Below are 25,388 nucleotides of genomic sequence, written 5' to 3' on the forward strand. Positions count from 1 at the left end.
TCCCTGCAACTCACAATGCATCAATGCTTTAGCTGTTCCTGCTCAGGTATGATGAATCATTCTTGGTCACAGCTATTGTAATTTTTGTTCCCTTCATTTTGTCCATATGAGAGTGTTACTGTCAAGGAATGGCTGGCTTTTCTCAGTGTTGCAAGTACAGACTATTGGTCTGTATGAATAACTTTTCCCCTGAACGATAACAAATCAATTGCCCTAGTGTTTTATTTCATAACTGTCTCCTCCGGCCAGCAGGTAACCTGTGGGGTTTAGTGCCTGTGCTTTTTTGCTTCCCTTAATAATGTTGGTTGCTTTAATTTCTGTAGCTGCTCTTTCATAGACCTCCCTGGAGAGGTCCTAAACCAGGGAGGGAATGGACCAGTTTGTGTATTCTGTTTATTCAGCAAAAAAACAGCATTCAGGTTCCAAAGCATAAAATTTAACTCCCTGTTGTTTGCAAGGTTTAGAGGCTTGACACATACAGCATATTAATCAGTTGTGTTTTATGTAAGAAATAATGCTGACAGTCTGGAAGTCCTGCACAGAATATGTGTTCTAAATGGCCATAAAGTCGTGCTTATGGTAGTCTTTCCTTCTAATACCTCATTAACTATTTTATGTCTTCAACATTTGTAATAGCTAGATGTACCTTGAGTTTGTGTGTAATATGTATAAAGAGTGCCCTCTACTGCTATGATAGCTGCAGCTCTGCAGCATTTCTTTCATGAGTCCCTGGATTTTAGAAGTTTATAGCTTGAGTGAAAAAAATAAGTGGTTAGAGTATAGCATGTTAAACTTAGCAGTGGACTGAATTTTTACTGACATTTTATTTCAGTACGTTTACAGAACTATGACATGTGCACATAAAAGCAAATCCTAGCTTGATGTTGCTCAAGACCTTGGCTACTGAATGTGCCTCGGTACCAGGAATGCTTTGTGTTGTATTTAGAATATTTAAATATTTGTGGAATGTGCTAGTAAAATAAACAGTTTTAAAAATATTCATGATAACCAAATTGTGAATTTAAAACCGTAGTCCCGGTTTATACATACCTTCAGAAAGCAGGGGCTAGAGTCTGTTAATCACCTTTACAAAATTCAGCTCAGTGGGATGTAAAACAGTGAAGAAGCCTTTTTGTCTTTTTTTTTAGTATGTATTGGATTTTAACAGACTGTAGCAAGTAAGTCTAGTACATAGAATTTCAGAGAAAATGCGGGTGTTTGAATGTGATTTAAAATAGTATTCTGTACCACCAACTAGGGGCGGAATGTGTTCTCACATGACTATGTCTTCTGGTGTGGAGACTTTAACTATCGGATCGATCTAACTTATGAGGAAGTCTTTTATTTTCTTAAACGGCAAGATTGGAAAACACTTCTGGAATTTGATCAACTACAGCAGCAAAAATCCAGTGGAAAAGTAAGACAGTTTTTCCCATTTGCTTATACTTTAAAGTCATAGTTTTCCTGAATACCTGCGTGTTGGCTTGATCTAACTCCTTGACAGTGAAAATGGACATTTTCAGATCAGTATTTGTAGTATATAAACATACTAATTAATTTAAAAATCAGAATGTTATTCATGATCAAGAAAGCTGGCATGTCACAATGGCATCTTCATCACCTGTAACTTAATCAAGTAGATTCTATTTCTTTTCATAGATTTTTAAAGATTTTCATGAAGGGACTATTAATTTTGGACCAACATATAAATATGATGTTGGCTCAGAGGCTTATGATACAAGTGATAAATGCAGAACCCCAGCCTGGACTGACCGAGTGCTTTGGTGGAGAAAAAAACTTCCATTTGAAAAAACAGGTATATAGGATCTTTCCCTTCTCTTTATTTGAATGTTGTTTCAGTTTTCATACAGAACCCACAGAAGGGTATTTAATCTAGTGAATGGTGAAAAGGGGAATTTGTGAGTTCTATGTAAAGTTCCATGTTATAAAGGCTAGATTTGCTGTTTCTGTTCATCTCAATATATTTGTAAGCACTTTTTTTGTAACTTCTGCCTTGGTAACTTCTGGGAACATTTCTGCTGTCTTCTGGATTGGTGGAAAATTTCATTAATTAACAGTTGTAGAGTACTTTGAGATCATGAGTGGCCACCTCAGCAGAAGTGCTATATACAATTTGTCTTTGTTGTCTGAAAGTTAACAGTAACAAAATGAAAAAGTATTTCTTTGTGTAGTCAAAGACAACTTTTATAACCGTGCTTCAAGTCTACAGGTGTATCTGTCTCCCAGTATTTATTTTATAAGCACAAGTTCATATGTACAAGATCATATTAAAGGTGTAATCAGTAGAGAAGTAATTTTAACTTGTGCCTGCAGATATGATTTTCTCATGCCTAGGAACTAATGCTTGGAATCTTAAGTCATGTCATGAACAGAGTAAGTGTAAAAACTATGAAGCAAAACTAGGGTAATCAGAGAGTATATATCAGGTGATACAGAGTTATGCATGCTTGTTTAAGGAATCAAAAATGAAGTAAAATGAGCTTAAACCACTGATAGAGGTATAATCTGTGAAAGAAAACTGTGGGAGACATGATAAGGAAGTTGTAAGAGTAAGTGAACTTCCTTCCTGTTCTGGCTGTTTTCATTTAGGAGAAAGAAAATACTCCAACATTCTCAAAAAGTTTTCCAGCATATTCCTTATTTCAAATGGCAAGGCTTAGCCCCTAGAAAGACTTAAGTTGATAGAGCACACAGAATGTAGCACCCGTCTAGCTGGCCTGCAAGTGTCTACTCTTTGTAGACAGGTTCCTTTATTTAGCACTCTGTGCCTCCCACAGCTAGTCCACCTAGGTATATGACTGACCACTTGTCTGTCCATCTACCTTCCAACCATGCAGATTTCCTTCCTCTTCTGCTGGCAGCAAAGCCTTTAAGCCTCTCAGCTTTAACTCTTTTCCCTTGCTCCTTTTTTGCAGGTATAGGCTAGAGGACCATTTGATTTCTAAGAAGAAAGTGTAGCCCCAGTGTGAGTGTTTAGGGAGAAATGCTGTATTCCGTGTTAGCTCATTTTCAACTCCACAGGCAAGAAATAGTTATTCATTAGCCCAAACAGTGGTCTAGAAATTTTCTTAGTACTGATGACAATGTAATATCTTACTGTAGCATTAAGTCTGGAGCACTTACTGTTACCGTTATGTATGACAAAGAAAGCGTTTGAAGGCTGGAGTTGCATGGAACTGCCTTTTTTTTATTTCTTCGCTCCATGTGTTTTATTCAGAAAGGCACTTTATTTCACAAGTACTATGTCTGAGTAATAAGGTAGGAGAAAAAATATTAATATGACTCTCACCCCAGACTGTGTAGGTCATTGATTGGGTGACCTTCAGGTTACCATTTTACGTTTGTCTTATTCTAGTGATCAGCTGTCTCTGTTGTTCTCCCGTACTCCATGTTTTGTTTCCTGTCCCCTAACATATTTTAGGATACAAGTTGTTCTTTAAGTGGTATACATGGAAGCAATTTTAAAAAAACCCTCCCACTACTAGGGTTCTGTGAACTACATCATAATAAAATAGCTTTTAACTATTAATAAGAGCAAGTTTTAAATGATGTTTTTACTGCGTAGCTGGAGAGATCAATCTTCTAGACAGTGATCTGAATGCTGAAACTAAAGTCAGGCACACCTGGACGCCTGGAGCCCTGATGTATTATGGGAGAGCAGAGCTGCAGGCATCTGACCACAGGTAAAGTCTTAAGTAAATAATCGGAGAAATTACCTCTAGGTTAGAATGAGTCAAACAGAACTGCACCTTCAAAGTGAGAAATCAAGTCTGATATTAACAAGCATTACAGGCTAATTCTCCATTGAGTTTCTTAGTGTTTTGTTTGTAATGGGTTTTATACTAGGGTGGCAAGCATCTACAGTCCCCTATGAATTTCTGCTGCTCTGTGACTTCAGCAAGGGTTGGATAAGTTGTAGCAAACTGGGAGCATTCTGTTGCTTATTCTTGGAAATCTCTGGTACCGAAACAAGCTGCTCCGACAGACTCCCACTCAGCTTGCTACAAGAGGGGAGGAGGGAGGGACTATGTGGCTTGAAGAGAAGTAAGTCATGTACATAGGGCCAGATGTGACCTCTTCAAAGTTGTGAAGCATTACGTTGCTAGGCTTTTCTTAGAAATGAAGATGGGAGAAACCAGGGACCAATGCCCCTGACTGATCTGTATCGTTAACTTCTCTTTAGGGGATATGAGTGACTTTTCTTTGTTAAGTTTTTGTCACTGCCTCATTTCTCTGAAACAAACCCTGTAATGAATACACCTTGGAAGCTCTCTTGCATTTAGAATTATCTTTGCCCCCTTGCATGCCCTCTGGAAATGCTGCAGTATTGTTCCTCATAGTAGAGCACAGTGAATCACAGCAGCTGGCTGTGTGCTTCTCGAAGCACACTTACACATGAGGACTGTTCTGTAGTCCTCCAGCAACAGAAGAACATGTCTCTTGCAAGCAATATCTCTGTGTCAAGGCTTTGACGTTGCTGTGTTCCACAAAGTGTACTCATTATACGAAGGACCCTGAGAATGCAGTCTGTGAAACATAGCTGTTGTACAATGGTTTTCAATTTCGGCAAACTTGACTGCAAGAACTGCTTTTTAGTTGCAGTCAGTGGGTTTGCTTTCCCAAGGTTTGTGCTGGAAAATGGGCTTAGCTGTATCTTTCTGACATGGAAATGCATTGTGAGTCACTGTGCTTGTAGAAATAGTTAACGTTTCCTATATAAAGTTTTTCTTCCACCTACTATTGCTTTTTAGCTTAACTGTTGTTGCATTAATATCTTCTGGTAATGCATATTGAGCTTGCTCTATTGCAAGTGACAGGCAGCAATTTTGAAGTAGTTAGAAGAGCAGCCATCCCAGTTACTGCTCCGCAAATATTTGTGGGTAGAATTCTAAGAATGTAGTTTGCATCCGCAGAGACAATACAAACTTTGCTCTTTCAAACAGCTTTCCCAATTGTTTTTAGATCTAACAAGGAAGTAACCTGTAAGAAATGGCTCAAGAAGTAGGTTTTCAGTGTTGCTTATAATACTACAGATTGACGTATGTTTGCTACATAACCACGTTATGCACTTAAGGAAGAACTTACTGTTTGTCCTTAGTGTATGGAAGAAAGATATCTTAATGTAGCGTTGAATTATTTGTAACAGAAAATGATATATTACTTCCTGCTGTATAGGAGGTTTGGGAAACAGTCCATTATTGTTTAATAATGAGTGAAGCATTCTGGTATCTTCAGTTTGCAGTTTTGTCAGAAGTGCTACACACAATTTTTATTTGAATTCTTCTATGGTGTGTCTTCATACACATGCAGCTAGTGCAGGAGTGGCAAATAAAATAGATAGTGCTTAAGGCATGATCTTCCACTGCTGGAAAAATGAAACAATCCATCAGAATGAGAACTTCTAGATTGTGTTATCAGCCACAGTGCTTCCTTGCTGTGAGACCTTAAGCAATTTGCTCAGCCTTTCTTTCTATGTATAATGTAAAATAATCACCTCCTTCTAAGGTATACTAGTCTTAATTAAAACATTTGCAATGAGCTTTGGCATCATGGAGTTAGAAGTGACCATAGATGTAGAGTTTAACAATAGTTAAACAATAATTAAACAAAAGTTTGTCCCTCGCACAACTAAATTCTTACCTATCCTGTTGCTTGACATTGATTTTAATTTTAAGTAAGCATTTCCTATTGCTTGATATCATTTTTGATTTTAAATAAGCATTTCTCTTTTGTTTTATGCAGACCTGTGTTAGCTATTGTAGAAGTAGAAGTTCAGGAAGTCAATGAAGCTGCCCGTGAGAGTGTTTTCCAGGAAGTATCGTCTTTCCAGGGACCACTGGATGCCACAGTAGTGGTAAATCTGCTATCACCCATGCCTGAAGAGAAAAATGAATTTCCTGAGGACCTGCGTACAGAGCTTATGCAAATGTTTGAGGAATATGGCACTGTTATTCTGGTCAGGTAAATGTGGAATCTGAGATGCATGTCATCTGTTTACAAATAAAGACTAGAGATTCCCTTTCTGTACCCACAGAGTTTATTTTATATTTGAAAGTAGTATGTTGAGTACCTTTATTTCATGTTGAATTCTTCATTAGAAATTGAATATATATGTTTTGAATATCTTTTACCTCTTATCGCCTCGTTAAAGAAACAGTCTAACTGCTCTCTTAGCTGAGCAGAGGAGAATTTTATTCAGTCCAGCATCAGAGAGCAGAGCTTTTGGGGTAAATCATCATCTTTAGATTCAGGCCTCATTTATGTGTGTTGCTTCTGCTTGCGGTTCCTCAGGCCTTGCTTCCTTTGCTCTCAGGAGGTCTCCTCTCTTCCAGTGCTCATTCACACTCGGTAGGATTTCCTGTCTGGCTCTCATTTCTTTTGGGAGTCCTTTTGCTCATTTTTGAAAAATATGGCTTCTTGCAGTTCCAACACCTACTGAGTTTGAGAAGGAGGGTGTGATTATATCTTCTGGCAGAGCAGTTTAATTTCTTTCTGGTTGATTCTGTACAGAGGGCTCCAGCATAGCTATGAGACTTCTGTTTTGAGAAATACAGGCAAAACTGGGCAAGGCCTGACTGATGACAGCATTTGCAACCTAGGAAACAAGACCAGAAAATTGATTATGTTGTATTTAAAGCATTTGTTGATGAGGAAAGCAGATGACTTGTTGTTGTGTGGTATGAAGTACCAAATGTAAGTCTAGGGTTCAAAAGCAGCCCTACAGGAACACTAGTACCACCTTGCATGGGAAGCAAAAGAGCAAGAAAAGAAAATACTTTGTATTTTTTTATTATTTTTTATTTTTATTGCTTTACAGCTCAATGGTATTATAATCTTTTGGAGGTCTCCTGTCCTTTGAGGCAGGGGCTGTGCATAGCCAAGAAAATCAGAAGGAATGTGGATGACAGACTAGATATCTTGTAAAGCACTGCTGAGATGTTTGTACTGGGGCTTTGAGGACAACTAGTAATGGACATGGTACTGGAGTCACGCAAAGGGGGATAAGTGGAGAAGGAGAGCCCAGCTGCAATTCTTAGACCACCTATTCCTCCCAGAATATATAGTTGTGAGAAAAACACAGCTAAAACCAAATATGGAGCTGTACAAAACTACTGTGGTCACCTTTAGGCCTTTACACTTGCAAAGTAAAATGCAGTTTTCTTTCCTCTGCCTGTTTTTACTAGGATCAGTGGAGGTCAAATGCTGGTGACATTTGCAGACAGCAAATCAGCTCTTCGTGTTATGGATATAGATGGTATCAAGGTAAGACAATTTCAAAACTATTATAGTAATTTCATACCAGATTTCTCAAAAGTGGTTGCTTAAAATGAGATACTCAAGTTTCTAGCTAAATCAGTAGCATTATTTCAGAAATGCTCACAGTGCTTACTAAGTCCTTAGCTCTCACAACCTTTGAGGCTTTTAATGTTTTTCGGTTTCAGGAGGGCAGAAACTGACTTTTCTTGGAGCTACTAGGCAGTGTGCAGGACCTAGCCTTATGATATCACTGCAGGATACATACACTCAGTCACTTTAAGCAGTTCTCTAGAGACTATGCATGACTTTATACCAAAGCATCCTCAGAGTTATCATTTAGAATTTTTTGTTTTTCTTAAGTATACCAAATAAACTCCTTCTACCAAGCTGGAACAGCATGATTCATTGGCTTCTATGGCAAACTCAGCATCAGAAGTAGGCTTTTACCTTCCCCTCCCCTGCTCCTCCTTCCCACACACATACACTACAATTCATCAACCCCCTCATTTATGCTGAGAAAACTGTGGCTGTGCTGTAAACAACACAGAAGTAAAAGATTAAACCCCTGCACTTCTTCTGTTGGGAGTTTTATCTTTTAGTTTGCCTCATTTCATTGATTAATTTATAGCACAGATCCAAGTATAGTTGTATGGGCACAATTGAAGGGACTGGGAGTGAAGGTGAGAAATTTTGACTTTACTGCCAAAGGTGCTATCTTTGGTACACCTCACCTGAAATGTCCCTGAGCAACATATATATATATATAAGCAGCTGTGGTCCTAATCTACTCAATAATATACTTCCCATGTAGATCAATAATCATATTTGCTTGGGATTATCTGAGCAGAGGGCTTCCTTACAGATGGCAGTAAGTTCCTTTGTGTTTTAAAAAAGCCTTCTCACTCCATTGTTATGATCACAGTATCATTTTGATAATATTTGATGTTTCACTGTACTTCTCAGGTAATTCCTAACTGTAGCAGCAAGGCTTCTCATCTGTGAAGCTAACTTTCTTTCCAGAATATTGTTACAATCTGAAGCCTTGATTCTGATTTAGGATATGGAAGTAGAAAGTGTTCTTCCTTTTCCTTTAACTACTGAAATGAAGCTTTAGTTACATCAGTTTCTGAAGCAGTTATACTGTAGACTGGCAACACTTGCTTATTCACTGAAGTATTCTCATTTTGATGAAGTTGCTTGGCAAAGGGAAAATAATTCTTTCTTGGTATTAGATCAGAGGCAGAACAGTGAAGATCCGGCCTAAGACCAAGGACTGGCTGAAGGGCCTTCAGGAGGAAATTGCTCGAAAACGGGACAGCATTGTCCCCATGTCACCCACAGCAAACTCCTGTCTGCTCGAAGAAAATTTTGACTTTTCAAGTTTGGACTATGACTCAGAAGGTGAGCAGTATGTTTCTAAGCTAAGTTGTGAGAAGTTGCTTCACTGACTTTGGTTGCACAGAGAAGGCACAGTATGAGTGTGATTCATATCTTAGTTTGCAATGAAACCGCACTTCTTAGAAAGAGGATTGTAACTAAAGCCCTGACCCAGTACTGTGCCTGTGCAGAGAACTATTGATTAGATTATTTTATCAATTTAGAGTTAAAAAATATGTTAGCAAATTGAATGCACATTACAGTTACCTGTTTATATGCAAACTGTAATGAAAGCACAGATTACACAGGAAGCTTGTCCAAACTGTATAGTGAATTCTTTCACTGGTTGTAGGAAAAGGAAGAGAATGCATTTGCTCACAGAGTCTTTGTTACCTAATACTTTATTTCAGGTGATATAGTGGAGGATGAAGATGATTATTTAGATGATGCTTTTTGTCAGCACCTAATAGCAGACACATCAGAAGATTTGCCTGAGGGCTCAGGACATTTTCCATCCATAGAACCTTCAAACAAATCTCCATTGCTTACTGGACAGTATAAAGGTAGATTATGTACATTTCTTGAAGTAAGATTTGAAAGCTTTTTGTTTGTTCTCCTTTTGTCTGTATTTCTCTGTTTGTATGTTGATTGTGGGTCATTTTAATGATAGGGATCATCTTTTCAATACATGTTTATACAGCGCTGAACTCCTATTGAATCTGTGACTATAGCTGAGGCCTCAGGCATAATAGCAATACAAATAATAAAACCTAGATCTTCCTTTTCTTGTCTTCAGCCCAGGGCAGAGTACTTAGAAATGCTGGTTTCCTTTTATAGCTATGAGAAACTACATCTTTCTATCCATTTGCTCAGCACATAGGCATAAAACACAAAATTTTCCTTACTTAATTTTCTTATCAGTGAGAGCCAGAGTGAAAAACAGAATGAAACTGAAGCATTCCCATTGATTTAGTGATGGGCTGGGTTCTTGCCCTTGAAGCAAAAGTTGCAGCAGGGCAGTCTGGAGTAAGGTGGACTGTCCAAAAAGTTGGATTCAAAAGAAGCCTAAAGTATCTCTTTTCCTATTCTATTTATTTCTGAAGAAGCTGAGGGTCACACTAGGTACTTATTCCTTCTTTTAGTGCTTTGCAAATGTGTTACTATTTTCCTGGTCACCTGGCAAGTTTGCACATTATTGTGAAATGACTCTGAAAAGAAGATAAAGCAGTGAACAGAATAAGATATAAACTATACTATAAACTAACCAAGCCTGCGGTCTTATTATACTGGGATATGATCAGGACATGCTTCAATGACCAAGTATAGACAAGTTGGATCATGTATTAAAAACTTAATTGTCACAGCAAGTGATTTAGTAGTTGTCTTTCTGCTGTTCGTTTGTTGATGGTACTCTCTCAGAAGTACTTTGTCTTCTGACATAAAAATGAAAACTTCAAAGGTTGAGTCAGAAGTAGAGTTCATAAAGATTAATTGAAATTCATAATTAAATTCATAAGTTTATGCAGACAGATTTTCCAAACACCCATAGTGATACACAGCTTTCTTACCTCCCTTTAAGTCCTATGCTGAGTGCAGTTTGGTCAGACCTAGAAAACTCGCTATGAGCCACAGAGTAGTCTGTCGTTATTAAATACTGTGAAACCAGTCACTAGGATATCTTGATTTCCAAACACTTCTGGCCTACTATGTGATGATTCATTAAGATGCAGAAAATTGCAGTGATTCTGTTCACCCACACAAACTCTTCTCCACAAAAAGAATCACACAGTAAACAGAGGCTATAAAGTATAGTTTGGAGTAGGTCAAGATGGGGTCATGATCTTCCACAAACCAAAATATGATATATTCAGTCCATCTTGAAAGTCCCTGTAATTTCAGATGCTTCCATAAGCTTCCAGTTCTGCCTGAGTAACTTCTAGTTGAGGGTATGATGATTGTAAAGCTGGTATCGGACACAGATGGAAACCAAGGACAGAGTACAATGGTGGTTTTGAGATCAGAGAATGGCATAGCCCTTGTAAAACTCATGTCCTTGGGGGCCATTGTCAAAAGTCAGCAGTCTGTTAGGGGAACAGATAGAAGGTGGTGGTTGATTTTTGTCTAGTCTTCAGTGCTCCTACCAGAAGTTCAAGCCATGTCTTTGGGTGCTTGTGTGACTCCTTGGTTCCCACTGATGAGCCATATCTGTAGCTCAGAAGCAGTGAAAATGCAGAGAGAAGGGTGGGAAGCGCTGGGCAGATACAGTCTATCTCTCTGCGGCTACCATCTGGTGCTGAGTGGGAGCAGGAAATTGCAAGGCAGCTCAGTCTTCCCTGCAGAGTACAGCTTTCAGGAAAACAGGAACTTGTGTAAAAAAGCCTAAAATATAAGGGACTGCTGCTAATTCCTTAATTCCTTCCCCATCCTCTCCAAGCCACAGGGACAAAAATAAATCAGATGGATTTTGAAGTCCAGAAGAACATAGCTGCCTGGCTGGACAGTGCAGGGAAGTGAGAGAACCAAAGTGAAAGCTCTCACCTTAGCAATCTGTTTCCTGGGAGACTAGAGCAATCCCTGCTCCTCATCTCTGCAGCTGTCAGAGCTGTTTAGACAGGAAGAAAAATAGTATAATAGTCTACTCTTCTAAGGTGCAGCGCAAGACTATCAGATGAAAGGCATTGCGGAAAGCAAAGGTGTGGTGAGTGAGCTATTCAGCTAGACTACTTCTGGCATAAAAACAGTCCTTGTGAGCAAGGAAAATTGGCCAGTCCTCTGAGGGAATGTCTGTGTTCAGGAAGGAAGAACAAAGGATTGACCACGATTAACCTCCTTGTGGTTGTCACATCATAGTTTGATTGATAGGAGATTGCTGCTACGTCTTTCTGTGCAAAGTTCACAGTCTAACAAGGCGACTAGTAACCCAGGTAGTCTCTGGTTCATGAACAATTAGTAAATGCTGGAAAAGGAAAGAGAGAGGTGTTTGATAAGAGGGTAGATGTTTCCTGGAGTGGTAACAGGGAGATTATTCAGGGAGAGCAAACAGTATGAAAGGAACCACATGTCATTGCTCTGAGACACCTGATTCAGTTTTACCATTCATAGTTGCCTCTCTCCTGACTGCCCAGCTTCAGACCATCTCCTTCAGTGATTACCTAATACAGATACTTTCTAATATTCCTCTAGATGACACGGACCTGGCCGATTTGAAGCGGGAGCTGGAAGCAAGCAGGGAACGCCACCGGCGGTCTCCAAGCAGATCTCTATCTGTTCCTAACAGACCTCGGCCACTCCAGCCTCCACAGAGGCCTCCCCCTCCTGGTGAGTTTAACTTTCTTTAATGTTGTGTTGGCCCCAGCTGAACATGTTTTTCCTCTGTTCTCCTCTGCCCTGGCCCCATTTCTTGGTGTCAAAGAAAGTGGTACCTGGCTCTGAAATGTCAGGGTATTGATGTGTTTGTATTCGCTTCCCAGTCTGTTTCAGTCTGACTGTGGCTGCAGTTAGCAATGGGGGAAGTTTGTCTTCAGGGTGACAGGTACTCCATGAAGGAATGCCCTGTACTTTAGTGAGGATGTAATGGTCCATATGTTTCATACTAACTCGTCGCTTACACTAGCAAGTTGTGACAATGAAAATTAAATACCCATATTGATGCCTGTTGGCTTTCAAAGTCGCTGAGCATTGCTTATGGTTTCTTTGTTTCTGACTTAATTGTTAATCTTCCTTTTAAAAGCTTTGACAACATACTTGTTCTCGACAATCATTTGTGCTTTTCCACTTTGTAAGTAATTCTTGCTTGCTTCTGTGTTTAGGAATGAACTGCAGAGTGGCTTATGATTTTTAGTGAGGTACAAAGGCAAAGTCATGCTGTTCACTTAAGTTCTGCTCGTCTGGGAGGCCATCAGTGCTCCTATTTTTATGGCTACTTCTGGACTAATGGTGTTTGCTAGACCAGCGTAATTATTTTGGTCTTCTGTATCATAGAATCGCAGAATCAGTAAGGTTGGAAGGGACCTCTGGAGATCATCTAGTCCAACTTTGCCGCTCAGCAGGGTCATCTAGAACATGTTAGACAGGGTTGCACCCTAGCAGGCCTTGAAGATCTCCAGAGAAGGAGACTGCACAACCTCTCTGGGCAACCTGTTCCAGCGCTCTGTCACTCTCACAGGGAAGAAATTCCCCCTCACGGTCAGGCAGAACTTCCTGTGGTTCAATTTCTGCCCATTGCCTCTTGTCCTGTCACATGGGACAACTGAAAAGAGTTTGGCCCCGTCCCCTTGACACCCTCCCTTCAGGTACTTGTACACATTGATAAGATCCCCCCTCAGTCTTCTCTTCCCCAGGCTGAAGAGGCCCAGCTCTCGCAGCTGTTCCTCATAGGGCAGATCCTCCAGCCCTCTGATCATCTTCGTAGCCCTATGCTGGACTCTCTGCAGTAGCTCCATGTCTCTCTTGTCCTGGGGAGCCCAGAACTGGACACAGTACTCGAGATGAGGCCTGTATGACGCATGCCATGCATATTTTTCACAGCCAAAAATGTCTCGTCTATATGTTTTCCAGTCATAACTTAAAGGCTCCATCAGACTCACTGCTGGAAAATGAGCTCTTCAGCATTATTCCCATTCATTTTTGAATTTGTTGCCCAGAAGTGACAACGCTGACATCTCTATTTCTGTGCCTAAAATGCAACATTAATACTCAGCTGAGATTATTAATTAAAATGATGAACTACGAAATTGCTTCCAGAAACAGTATTCTGTGCTGAGATTTTGTCATCAAAAAGGGAGACCTTAGGCTAGACCAGTAACAGTCCACTCCAGCATACCTGCTAGATTCTCCTAGATCTTTACCTTGTCTTCAGCACCCAGCCAGAGCGGACTTAGGATCCCTGGCATCCCACAGGAAGGTCCGGCATAATGTGCCCATTCCCTGAGGAGCAGAGAGGGTGAAACCACCTCTTTTATTAATCACAAGCACTTTCATAGGGTATCAGTTTTGTTCCGTTGTAGGTAAAATATTGTATTAGCTCTTTAATGTAAAAAGCCAGTTTTGTTCCCCTTTCAGCTGGAACATCGGGCAAAAAGTCCCCTTCAGACGGTTCCCTCTCTCCAGGAAGCCAGCCTGCCTGCTCCATCCTGGCAACAGCAAAGCTGCTACCCGGAGCCCCTCAGCAACCAGTGAGTCCTGCTGCTCAGTGTGGTCATTTGGTATCATCCTGGTCTCCCCCATCCACACAGGTTCTGAACATCATGTATGTGATCTGCCTGTCATTAAAGGAAGGAAGTCTGCTACTTACCTGAGCTGAAAATGCTAACCTGAATGTGTTGTCCTGTAATGATAGGGAGTAGGTCCAGCTGGGCTCCAGAAAACTTGGTACTAAATTGCCAGAAAATAGAAAAGCCAGAGAGGCAGAGGAAGAATGTGGCAAGACCAAGACGTTATTGGTTTATTTTACGTGTTGTTTTTTGATGGTTGCTATCTTGAATTTTCAGTACCATGAGGAAAGGGGTTTAATTCTTTTCTCTACTCTCCTTTATGGACTACACCAGTGCCCAGCATACAGGGAAGGTCTTGACCATTGCTAGTAAGGCTGCCAGTCATCTCAGCAGGGAAACAAGGACTTGAATGTGGAAATATCTCTCCCCCTCTGCTGTCTTCTTAGATGAGATCTCAAACGTATTGAACAAAAGGGGATGGCTAAGGGACCAGCCATGGTAGTGTGCTATCGGCTTGTCATCTCGGCTGGTAGCAAAGATCTAATAGCTGCCAAATGTCTCCTCTCACCACTGTTGCTGCATTATTTATAGATCGTTGAATAGTCACCAACAAGATCAGAATATTACTTGAATGGTGTGTGAGCTTAGCTGTGAGATTATATAGGTGTACAAGAAAAAAGTTGTCTCAAGATTATTCATTCTCTCTCTCTCTCTTTTTTTTTTTTTTTTTTTTTTAAGCCTAAAGTCCGGACTGGAATAAGTAAACCTTATAATGTCAAGCAGATCAAAACCACAACAGCTGAGGAAGCAGAAGAAGCTATTCGATGTCTTATGGAAGCTAAAGGAGGTGAGCATAGCTTTCTAATGGCCTTTTAAAATCTTTACTTAAAGAGAACTACTGGTGTATTCATCCTCCTTCTGTCATAGCCCAGACGCACTTATTTCTATTCAGAAGCTCAGCTAAACACTGACATTCTTGCAAGATTATATTTAGTGTTTTCTGTCAATTTTGATAATACTAGCCTTTTTGTTTCAAGATGATTCTAAATGTACATTTTGTTGTAGAGCTAGTTCCTAGGAGCACCTTCGGTTATTTATGTCCAGATTTAGTCTGAAAAGTTACAAGATACAGATGGAATCTTCCTCAACTGATACTGTCTGTTTTCAGCTCCATTTAGTGAATGCTCACTGCTCCAAGCAGAATTGCAGAGCAATACAGCTGTGAGGAAAATAACCAGGATTCTCTTCAAGTTTATACAGCAAGTATAGTTATTACTTAGTTGAGGGTTCAGACCACTGAACCTTGAATATCTAAGCTAAAAGGCTACTTCCTGCATAGGCTCTCCATCTAGTCCCTGGAGAGGAGAGGTTTTTGCAAGGACAAGTTAGAGCAGGAAACTAGCTTAGGTACTGAAACTTTGGCAGTATGAATATACCCTCCAGGGTTGCAGGTGATGTTGCAAATGTAAAAGAATGCAGTGGGACTCAGATTCCTTCCTGAGTTTGCAAGCCTCTCAGTTCATCAGAAAAACATCTCTTTTCATTTGTAAATAGAGCAAATGTAGTCTGGAATAGGTACGGTAAATATCATAAAATTTCATTAAAAACATTTTGATTGATGTTTGTTCCTCAGAGAGCATAGTATACTTATTTTTGAACTCAGATATACTTTTCCTTAATTTTGAAATCCACATTATGCATTTTACTCAGTTTGAGTAAAGAAATTAGTCTGGTCAGGTTCACTTTCAAACTCTTGTGCTGTATTACCACTTGGCATTCACAGTTCTTCCCAAATTAGCCTGCAGGAGGAGCTTAGTATCATTACCTGCTTTATCCAGATGAGGCAGCCAGGGCAAAAGGAGACTCTGGGCTTGAGTCCAGTACTCCTGTATTCCCAGTCAGTGTTTTATTTACTTGGCCAAATGGAAACACGTTGCTGTTTTGGTGTGAAATACTGTGGACAGGGAAAATTTTCATCAACTGCCTTTTAGAAATGTAAACATTCTAGTGACAGGATAGCACAGGTCTGTGGTTATTTCTAAAACCTGTATTCCTGGCCTGAGCAGTATTTCCCTTAGGCACGCACGTTTTGGAAAACACGATCATGAAAAACATTGGTCTCTGCTACATTTCTAATCACTATGAGACACTAATAGTTTTTACTTTTCAGGATTACAGGAAGATGCACTAAAGCCTGCTCTAGCCAGAAACCAAATGTTCACTAAACCTGAACCTCTTCCCAGCATCACAAAATCACCATCTTTTCAAGGGTCGCAGGTAGGACCAGTACTTGTGCCCCATCGCCCAGCACCCAAAGTTCCAACTACAAAGAAGCCAGTACCCGTGCAAAGGACCGGAGTCAAGGTTGAAAATGTAAGATAGTTGCACAAAATGCATCCAAACTTCATTACACTCTGTAAACATTGGCAAAAGGGGTGGGCTGTTAAACAGTTCATGTGAAGTCCTATCACTTACACTGTATCCAGTTCTTAATCAGCAGGCACTGAAATGGTTTTGTGTATTGCAGTCATCAAGTCATCAAACATACTAAGCAACCAGGAAAGGAAAGGGAATGGTTTGTAGATCATCATTATGTACTTTAGCAAAGTTGTAACTAATTTGAGTTACCCTTATTTAGCTTTTCTGTTTGTCCATTCATCCTCTTAGGTTTTGTTGCTCTTCTTCTGGTTTCTCTAAACCTTCTCAAGATATGTGGAACTATCTTGTCTCTAATATTCTGCTTCCTCTGTATCTCCAAATTGCATCAGTTTCATCTAGGAGGAAATTGTCATAAATTGCTGTCTCATTTGGGAGCCATCTCCCATACTGCTTTTCATCTGTCTGTATTTCTGCTCTTTGACTGTGAAGCATCAGAACCATCTCCACATCAGCAATATCTAGATTTTCTTAGGAAGATCAGGAAGAAAGACTTTCTCTTGCTAGACAGAAAACTAGTGTTTCAGTCAAACTGAACAATTTTATTTTTCTTTTTTTGGTCTTACATCTATCCAAAAGCTGTAGTTCAGCCTGGAAAAAAAATTACGTAGAAACAAAATCAGTTGCAACAAAATTTTTATCTTAAAAAAAATTTGTCTTCAAATCAAAAATCTACATGAGTCAAAATGGAATGATTTTGCTAATTCAGAGGAGAATTCCTGGCCCAGCAAAGCTTCAGTTCTAGACTCTTTGTGCACAATTCCACCATTTAAATGACAAATTTGTAATACTGATGGGCGAGAGATCTGAAAACTAAAACAAAATACTACTTGCTTGCAAAATAATGACTAGAAAAGGCTCTCCAGAGAGGAAGACCGTACTAGCCATTATGATTTTAATTGGAAACGCAGCTTCAGCTTCCTTCTCAGCCACAGATATTTGTGCTGATCAGAGGTAAGTCACACATGTATCTCATGCTGCCTAAGCCTCATTCTTCTTATGCCTTTAGCCTTGAGTCCTAAATTGCAATGCTATAAATCTCCATTCAGCTGCTCCTTACTTCAGAGATATTCAGACTCTACAGGCCTCCGAGTTTGATCTTCCCTTCTCTCTCAGCATCTAAATTGGACTTCCATGACCAGCGGAGGAATGAATCACTTTTTAAAATTAAATGATTACAAAGCCAAATATACCAAAACTCTCAACAAGGATCCATGAAAACACCTTTCCAAGCACAGAACTTTCCTGAATCACTAACTTGCAGAAATAACTTCCTTCTTGTATATTCTCTGTGGATCAGTTCTGAATGTATTTTCTGAACAGTGATCCAGCTTTTTTACCTAGAAAGATGGAGAGCATCAGCCACCTAGCATAGCCTATAGCTTGAAGGAGTGGGGAGGTGCACGCGTTATCAGAGATGTAGGCTTGAAGTGTCAGGTGTCACGCTGAGGAAGAAATCAAATCTGTTCAGCTTTTCAAGAGATTTCACTCACTGTTTAGACCGCCGACTTTGTCACCCCCAGTGCTCTTTGACTGCCTGAGTATTAAGGGACACACTAAGCTTTATCTAAAAGGCTGAGTGGAGGTGCGCCTCTTCAGGAAAGAGTTCTGCCACAAGTCCCAGGTAGACAGGGGCATCTAATGTGCAGGATTTAAGATTCATCTCTTTTTCACCACAATATTTTCTTTTGCCCACATGATGAGTATTGATAAATATTGTCTCTATTGATTTGAGACAGCCTCTTGATTGGTACGCTGGTTTGGGTCCTGTTCAGAGACATCTGAATTCCGCTAAATATCCACTTCATAATGGGATTCTGCCTTTCACTTAGGGCTTTTAATTCTACTTGAGTGCAAGTGCTTAAAAATACCAACCTGTAGGTGTTGTATTTTTAATCTGTCTCTGCGTTAGGTCTCTACTGCGGAGATAATAGCTCTTCACCTCCTAGAGCTGCCGAAATGATGATTTAATGGTGAAAGCAGTTTAAGTACGAGACAGAGGCAAATACAACCTTTTAAATGCTTCCTTTGTTAGAACTCCTTCTAGAAAGCTCTTTTATAAGTCATTAGGACTCCCATTTTACCTTCCTCTGTAAAGGCATTCACACCTTCTTTATAGTGGAGTTTGTGCAATCTCTATTTAGCAGAATCACAAAAGAAAGAAAAAAAAAAAACAACAGAGATGTGCCCTTTCCTTTCCTTAAACTTTCAGTAATAAGGAATAGTCAGTTTATTTCATTTTTATCTTATAAAAAGGGCACTTCTGGAGGGTGCTGAGAGGGTCTGATATTCAGATTTCAGCTATATGAAATCATCTGCACAAATTTATTTATTTCAGTTTGACTCCTTCCACTCCTTCCTCCATCTGAGTGAGTTTAGATGGGAGTTGAGTACTTCAAAAACCTCTATCCAGTCCACCTCTCTCTTTGAAAAAGGCATGCAATATGTAGGCAATTTAAGAACAGCATATAGACAGAAACAGCAGAAGATAAGTTATTATGAAACATTTACCAAATTTAGAAGGCTGTATATTATCTTTTAATACTATAGTAGACCATAAAGAATTAAAATGTTTGCATTCAGCCACACAGAGTGAGGGATCTGAAGCAGCCCCTATCCGATTGGCCTACTCTGGCCTTCAGTTAAAAATTATGTATTTTTAGATAGAGAATATGCGCTGAATTCCACTTACAGTTTATTTTTAGCTTCAGTCCCTAGCATCAGTGAGTCAGGACAGAGCCATTAATGCATTTCTTGGGTTTAGCTTAATCTAATTCTCCTTCAACCTTCTGTATCAAAAGATAATAAAGGCAGGTACTAGTGGCCCCATTAATTTAGCCCTCCCTGTGCCTTCTTGCTTAAATTATATTACAGTCAGCAGAGAGATGTAACAAATAAATAACTCTTCAGAACATTGTTGATTTGGCCCTGAGTAAAATCCTAATGTGAAAGGGAGATGGTCAGAAAGAGATGAATTTTTCATACAGGGAGTGAACAGGCTTTAGGATCCTTATCCCCATACTACACCCTGTAAACGAACACTGGTCCAAGGCATGATGCCTTAAAACAGAACTAAGCAGGTGTAGTGTAAAACTGTGTTGTCAAGCCTCCTCTTTGTACGGCTTTATTTTTCTTCTGGTACTCTCAGTTTTTCTCAAGTATGCCATCAATAAAATTCACATTAGAACTGCCTCATAGTTTAAGATTCCATTTTTGTTTTCATCTCTCTTCCCCCTCAGGCTGTATCTACAGAGGAGCAGTTTGACCAGGAGACAGCGCATTCTCCTTTTGGCTTGCCAGAGCCTTGTCCAGAAGCTGGAGCTATTCTTAGTCCCACTAGGATTATTCCAGTCCCTAAACCCAGAACAACACAGCCTGGGAAGTCTCAGGAGAGCAGAGGAAGCAGTGAAAGGCAGCCACCATCACTAAGCATGGCTGAGGCCAGCGTGCTGCCTCCTCAGAATACTTCCTTTGCCCCAAAGGTGCCACCACGAAGAAAGAAGTCAGCTCCTGCAGCTCTTCATCTGCAAGTTCTCCAGAGCAGTGACAATCCTCTTTTTAGAGGATTAATGTTCAACTCCAACAACAATAGTCCTGGGCTCTGCTCCCAGACACAGGACTCTGGTGTCCTTCCTGTTCACCCCCCCCAGTCTACTCTCTTAGGTCCTATTTCTTCTGCCAGCCCAGAGAATAACGCAGCTAAGCAGTTCGCTCCAAATGCCTCAGACTTGATTGCTGACCTTCAGGGCTTTCCTGTACCTGACAGCCAGCACCCACAGCTCTCAGATGCCAGCTCCTTTGCAGAGAACACCAATCTTTTGGACCTGGACACAGATTTTTCCTGCCCTCTTTCCGTACAGGCAGCATCAACTACTTCTCCAGCACACGCTTCAGAAGATTTAAAACTCCTCAGTTCAAAAGATTTCAGTCACTGGGTGACATTTAGTGATGATGAAGACAATGGTGCATTGTCAGAGGGGTTCAACAAACTGCTTTTCTTGGAACAAAACAAAAATACCTTGGAGAACACACATGCTAATTTAGAATTGTAAAATTTGTCTCCTTAGTGTTCCTGTAGAAATCATAATTAGAATGCAAATTACAATGATTTTTTTTGCACAAAGACCTGTATTTCAGGAAATGTATCATCAGGTAACACTACATTTCATTTTCATGTTTAAAAACAAAAAGGTACTGCCCCTGGAGGGAAGTGTACTGAGTATATACAATCTAACTGCTTGTTTGAAAAGTTCTTTATTTTAAATTATTTCTTTTTATTAATCTATCTTAAAATGTTTTATTTCAGGTACAAATCATATGTAAGAGCATGTAATGTACAGGGGAAAAAAAAAATAAAAAGAAGAACATTTTCCTGTGAAAATTGTGTATCAACCAATTTCTGTCGTTTAAAATAAAGCACCCTTATCTTAAATAGTTAGACTGCTGTAGTTATTCTGGAACAAACACCCATAAAGAGAATGTATATACCAGTATCACTGCAGCAGTATCATTATGGTGTTAAGGTTCTGTCAGTAAGTCTCCACTGTGGAAATAAACAAGTCGTCTTAAGTTAGCTGCAGGCCTGGAGATACCTATTATTTATGTTGTTAAAATGTCATCCCTGTCTATAAAGTAAAATAAAATGTATGTGCTGTGAGGCTGTAAAGCAGAAACACTAGGAATTGGGTGGTGCTCATTTTGAAAGAAATACTTGGGGTTACTCCAGACCAGGCAAGTGAACCCCTGTATTACAACAGACCCCCTTCTAAGTGCTACACTCTTAATGGTAATGTGTCTAAGGATAGTTATTCTAAAGAATTAAGTGTTGTTTCAAAACATGATTCCAGTTTGCACTGAGATCAAAGGCATCTCTGGTTGGTTCTCTGCCACCTTTCCAGACAGCATCTTGGTTTTTGTTGCAGGCCATCCTCCTCTAAACACTGTGCTGTCCAGTCACATTGCATATTGACCATTACAGTCCCTTTTGGAAGAGACTGTGCAGTCTGCTTGTATGTACTACATGTATGCAAAAATTGTAGAAATATGGTGATTAGGTAAGGCCAGCTGATTATAGAGGACATTAACATATTAATGTATTATGCTAAAGGCACTTTAATAATTCATTAATTGTGTCCCTGTTCCCATTCTGCTTCTTGGTAGGAAAATGCCGTATTACAGTCATATGAATTAAATGCAGATGAGGGAAGACCCGGTCTTGGAACTTACTTACCTTTACACAGGTGGGACGAGGGCTGATAAAGCCTGAAACTAAGCCACAAGAGCATGACTGGGGCTGGCAGACCCTCCTGCAGAAAGGGATGGTGGCTTACAGCTTAATGACGAGTTTACCCACTCCGGGCAGAGATCAACTTGGGCACAGAGCTGGTTGGGCGGGGGAGGGGGTTAGCAGAGCTATTGCATTTTCTGTTCATTTCTGCTAATCATCAACCACTCAGGCTATTATTTGGTATCAGGGAAGGCTCTGCTAGTGCTTCCCATTAACCTCAGCAGAGATATTAAAGCCGCAATGCAGTAGAGAGCTGGGTAGAAATGAGGAACAATGCGATACCTGAACATGGGCTGGGAAGCCTAGAAAGGGAGCTAGAAATGTTGGCAACCACATCTACAGCTAAGGACAAGTTTACAAAGCGGGTGTACTGCTATAAATAAAGCTGTTGCTCAAGTGCTGTGTGCCTCAGTCCAGGGAGCAGTGCACCAACTAATAACAAGGAAGCAACAGCAGTCATCTGCTCTGCATAAGTTCCTGCAAATAAAAGGGTTAAAAGAGAAGATCATGCTTTAAGGGTTCTGAAAAATAGTAGCAGGAGGGCCGCACCCTCCCTTCCCACCATTACAACTGTAGAAACTGCAGGCAGCTGTTTCCTGCATGTCTGCTTTGCTTTCCTCTTATATTTGCCAAGCAGTCCATCAAGAGTCTATAGGTGAATGTTTAAAGTGAGATTATATAGGTCACATACTTACCATGGAGTGCTCAGGCAGTATTGCTGCTCAGCTCAAGCAGACTTGGCCTTCACAATGATGTCCTCTTGCTCATCTGTTAGCAAACCAGCAGGCCTGCTTCGCAAAAGTCCATCTGTAGTGATAGATGTGGCAAGCTCATTCTTTTCCCTAGGAAAACTAAAAGAAGTGCTTTGTTCTCAGCTGCTTAGTGGGAAGTCAGTCAGTCACTTTCTTACTATTATTACCTAGTGTGCTCAGTGTCATTGCCAGATTCTGGATGCAAGATGTTCTGTCAGGGCCAGTTCTGCCTTTTTATCTATCTGAGCACCTGCTAGCCTCTGCTGCCCCCTTGTTTTGCAGCTACTCTTAAAAAAACAAACAAACAAAAAAACCTCAAAGGCCAAACCAATACAACCCAGTGCTAAGGTTGGTTGTTATGTGAGTAGCAGTTTAACATGATAGAAGATCGGTGAATCATGCTGAAGCAGGATAGGTGGTTCCCTACAAGACGACACAGCCTCATCTTGCTCCTCTTAAATAATATTTTATATATAAAACACACATAAACACACAGACCACATTCATCATAGTAAATATTCATGAGCACATTTCAGTATAAAGCATTATGAGCAGGAAAAAAAAAAAGCATGTTATATGACCGTATCCAGCATTCTGTGCAAAGATAATTAACAGCTCTAGGACAGCTAATTTACATGTTAATGAAACTTATCAAGAAAGCCAATTAAAGTGGATTTATACAAGTCAAATAAAAGTTGTCTTATTACTCTACTTGAATAAGAGAAGTATCTGGCCTTTAGTGTTATGTCTGTGTATGTGGCAAACTACCCATTAAAGTTTGATTCCCTGCAGCCAGCTGGTTTATACCACCAGTGACAGCATACACCGTTCAAGCACGACAAACCAAGGGGAAGGAACAGACGACAATCCAGCTGAAAAGGTTACAGTGAAGAACGAGGAATCTGTTGCCTCAATTTATTAGCCTTCACCTTTGGGTTTAATACCCCAACTAGTGTTTGTCAAAGGCATATGCAGGGACCTCGGTTCTAGTTTTATTGTCCAGGACAAGCTAAGCACAGTCAGACCTGCTCTGCACTTGGGAAACTATTATAGAAAACGCCGAGATAGCAAGAAGTGCTGATTTGTTCTTTCTCGCTCAGGATTAAGCCAGGCCCCCACCATAAGGCAAAAAGAGAGGCAAGGTAACCAGAAGTGGCATTCAGGTGATGTCCAAAACTGGGGAACCCACGGCATTGCCTTGACCTCCTTACAGCCCAATCTCACAGAGAAGGGGCTGTTTTTTCCATCCATGGAAATAGTGGTCTAAGTGATGACTGACAATCTTGAGGGCTTCAAATCCTCAAGTGTCCAACTTCTTAGAAAACATCATGAAGCATCCGGCCCTGCTCCTTAGATATGTCAGTTTGGGAATCCAGCAACCGGAAATCTCAAAATTGTTCTTTGACCCTGGCTGTAAACCCAGCTATAAATGATTTACCAGCTGCAACTATATATGTGCCTGTATATTCATTTAATGGGAGAGACTGCTGCAAGAGAGTAACACTGTGGGAGTCTGCCCAACACCCAGAAGCTAACAACTTCAGTTGTTCAGCTGCGTTCGTGTTTGCCAGGAGACCGTCTGGTAAGTAAGTGGGTCTCCTCAGTAAAGCAGCTGCTTGCCTGCAGAGGTAAAGCAGAGCAATGTTTTGAAACGCTGTAGGGAGAAACTTCTCATTACCACCTTTATCCTAATTTGATCATTAGGCAAAGCACAGCTACTTTTCATAACCTCCCATCCCTCCCGTCTTGCTGTGCTTGCAGGTGGGCGGTGGGGATTTGCCCTCCTCTTCTTCATATAACTAGCCAAAAATAAACTCATTCCTGGAATTCCCCCTCCTCTTCCACCATTTCCCCCAAAAAGGAAATCCTCAGCCAGCCAGGGAACCTTCCTCCAGCTTTCTCCTTTCTTCCATCATGCATGCTGATGAGAAGGGAAGACAGCAGAGGAGCTTGGCCCCTCTTACCTTCCTCCCATAGACAGACCTCACAGCTTCCAAAGCACCAGCTGGACCCCAGTTACTTTCTGGCATTTGCACACCTCTCTCCTGTCAGCTCCCACAAAAAAAGCAAGAACTATAACACCTGAGCGTATGTTATCTCTTCTGACCTTTTTTCTGGTGGTTCTCCGCAGCATTCCACGATTCACCAGCGGGCCTGCTTCCCCTCCTCGATGGCCCTTGGTGACAAGCGTAACCCATGGGAGGCGGTCCTGGGGCCAGGCAGTGCAGGGCCAAAGGAGGATGCCAGTTCTCCTTCACCCATTGCCATATGAAGCTACACAAGCATCGCTGTAGGCCAGGGGGCAGCAGGTGCCTGATGGGGCACTACAGGAGAAAGACAAAATCCTGCTTCCTGGCTGTTCGGTATCACCTGTTTAGATAACCCAAATAAACACCAGTACTTGGCACTTTAAAGCAGGTTCCTGAGTGCAAACTGCAGCTAAAGAACAGGACACGGTGGCAGTTCTGTGTCTTCTCCTCTTCTGTCAAGACTGGTTTTCACCAACCTCCTGCTCATGTCGCACTATGGAAGCGCTGCTTCCACAGAGCCAGTGATTTCTGGGAAATAACTCCCTTTGTGTAGGCAGTACAATAAGATGATTTTTATAAAAGATACAGAGAATAAAAAAACTCCAACAACAGTACAGTCATGCATAGAAAGTTTAGAAAAGCAAATGAAAGCAGAGGATGGAGAAAAATAAAACCCCTGACTAAAGCTCACATTGACGTTACTTACGGCGTTTGCAGGAACTAACAAGATATGCAGTGGACTGCAAACACTGCTCCGACTGCAGCCTGTGGAGACATGTTGAGCTTGTTACACCATTGGTCTGTCTTGACTATTTGGATGTATACTGTACAGCAAGACAAGCACTCTAAAAAGTTGAGGTGGGAATGGAGTTTTCCTTTAGCATATTTCTAATGGAAAAAAAGCACTTTTCATAACTTCCCTTCAAGAAAATCAAATTGCAGCTTGCCAGCTGCCATCAATTCCTCCCTATAGACTGATCAGTTTTCCTAGTGGGTGATCACTGAGGCAAAAATG

The 25,388-nt window shown here is 40.6% G+C and overlaps 1 protein-coding gene and 1 long non-coding RNA gene across 3 annotated transcripts in view; one reads left to right on the plus strand and one right to left on the minus strand.

The window, feature by feature from the left end:
• Positions 1–20,736, plus strand: part of SYNJ2 (synaptojanin 2) — a 69,088-nt gene extending 48,352 nt beyond the window's left edge. For both annotated transcript variants that reach the window (XM_062572424.1, XM_062572425.1), the window contains 12 exons: positions 1,259–1,417; positions 1,660–1,816; positions 3,587–3,704; positions 5,764–5,982; positions 7,206–7,284; positions 8,511–8,679; positions 9,066–9,218; positions 11,839–11,973; positions 13,717–13,829; positions 14,607–14,715; positions 16,039–16,241; positions 19,544–20,736. In XM_062572424.1, the coding sequence (XP_062428408.1) occupies positions 1,259–1,417; positions 1,660–1,816; positions 3,587–3,704; positions 5,764–5,982; positions 7,206–7,284; positions 8,511–8,679; positions 9,066–9,218; positions 11,839–11,973; positions 13,717–13,829; positions 14,607–14,715; positions 16,039–16,241; positions 19,544–20,356 (2,427 nt within the window). In that variant the 3' untranslated portion in view covers positions 20,357–20,736. The remainder of the gene's footprint in view (positions 1–1,258; positions 1,418–1,659; positions 1,817–3,586; positions 3,705–5,763; positions 5,983–7,205; positions 7,285–8,510; positions 8,680–9,065; positions 9,219–11,838; positions 11,974–13,716; positions 13,830–14,606; positions 14,716–16,038; positions 16,242–19,543) is intronic.
• LOC134138580 (uncharacterized) lies at positions 11,523–22,528 on the minus strand. Its single transcript, XR_009957933.1, has 3 exons — positions 22,287–22,528; positions 21,535–21,610; positions 11,523–11,611 (listed from the first exon to the last, which is right to left on the minus strand). It is a non-coding gene; the product is annotated as an uncharacterized LOC134138580 (long non-coding RNA).
• Positions 22,529–25,388: the final 2,860 nt, after the last annotated feature.

The sequence above is a fragment of the Rhea pennata genome, chromosome 3 (assembly GCF_028389875.1).
Source record: "Rhea pennata isolate bPtePen1 chromosome 3, bPtePen1.pri, whole genome shotgun sequence".
NCBI lineage: Eukaryota > Metazoa > Chordata > Aves > Rheiformes > Rheidae > Rhea > Rhea pennata.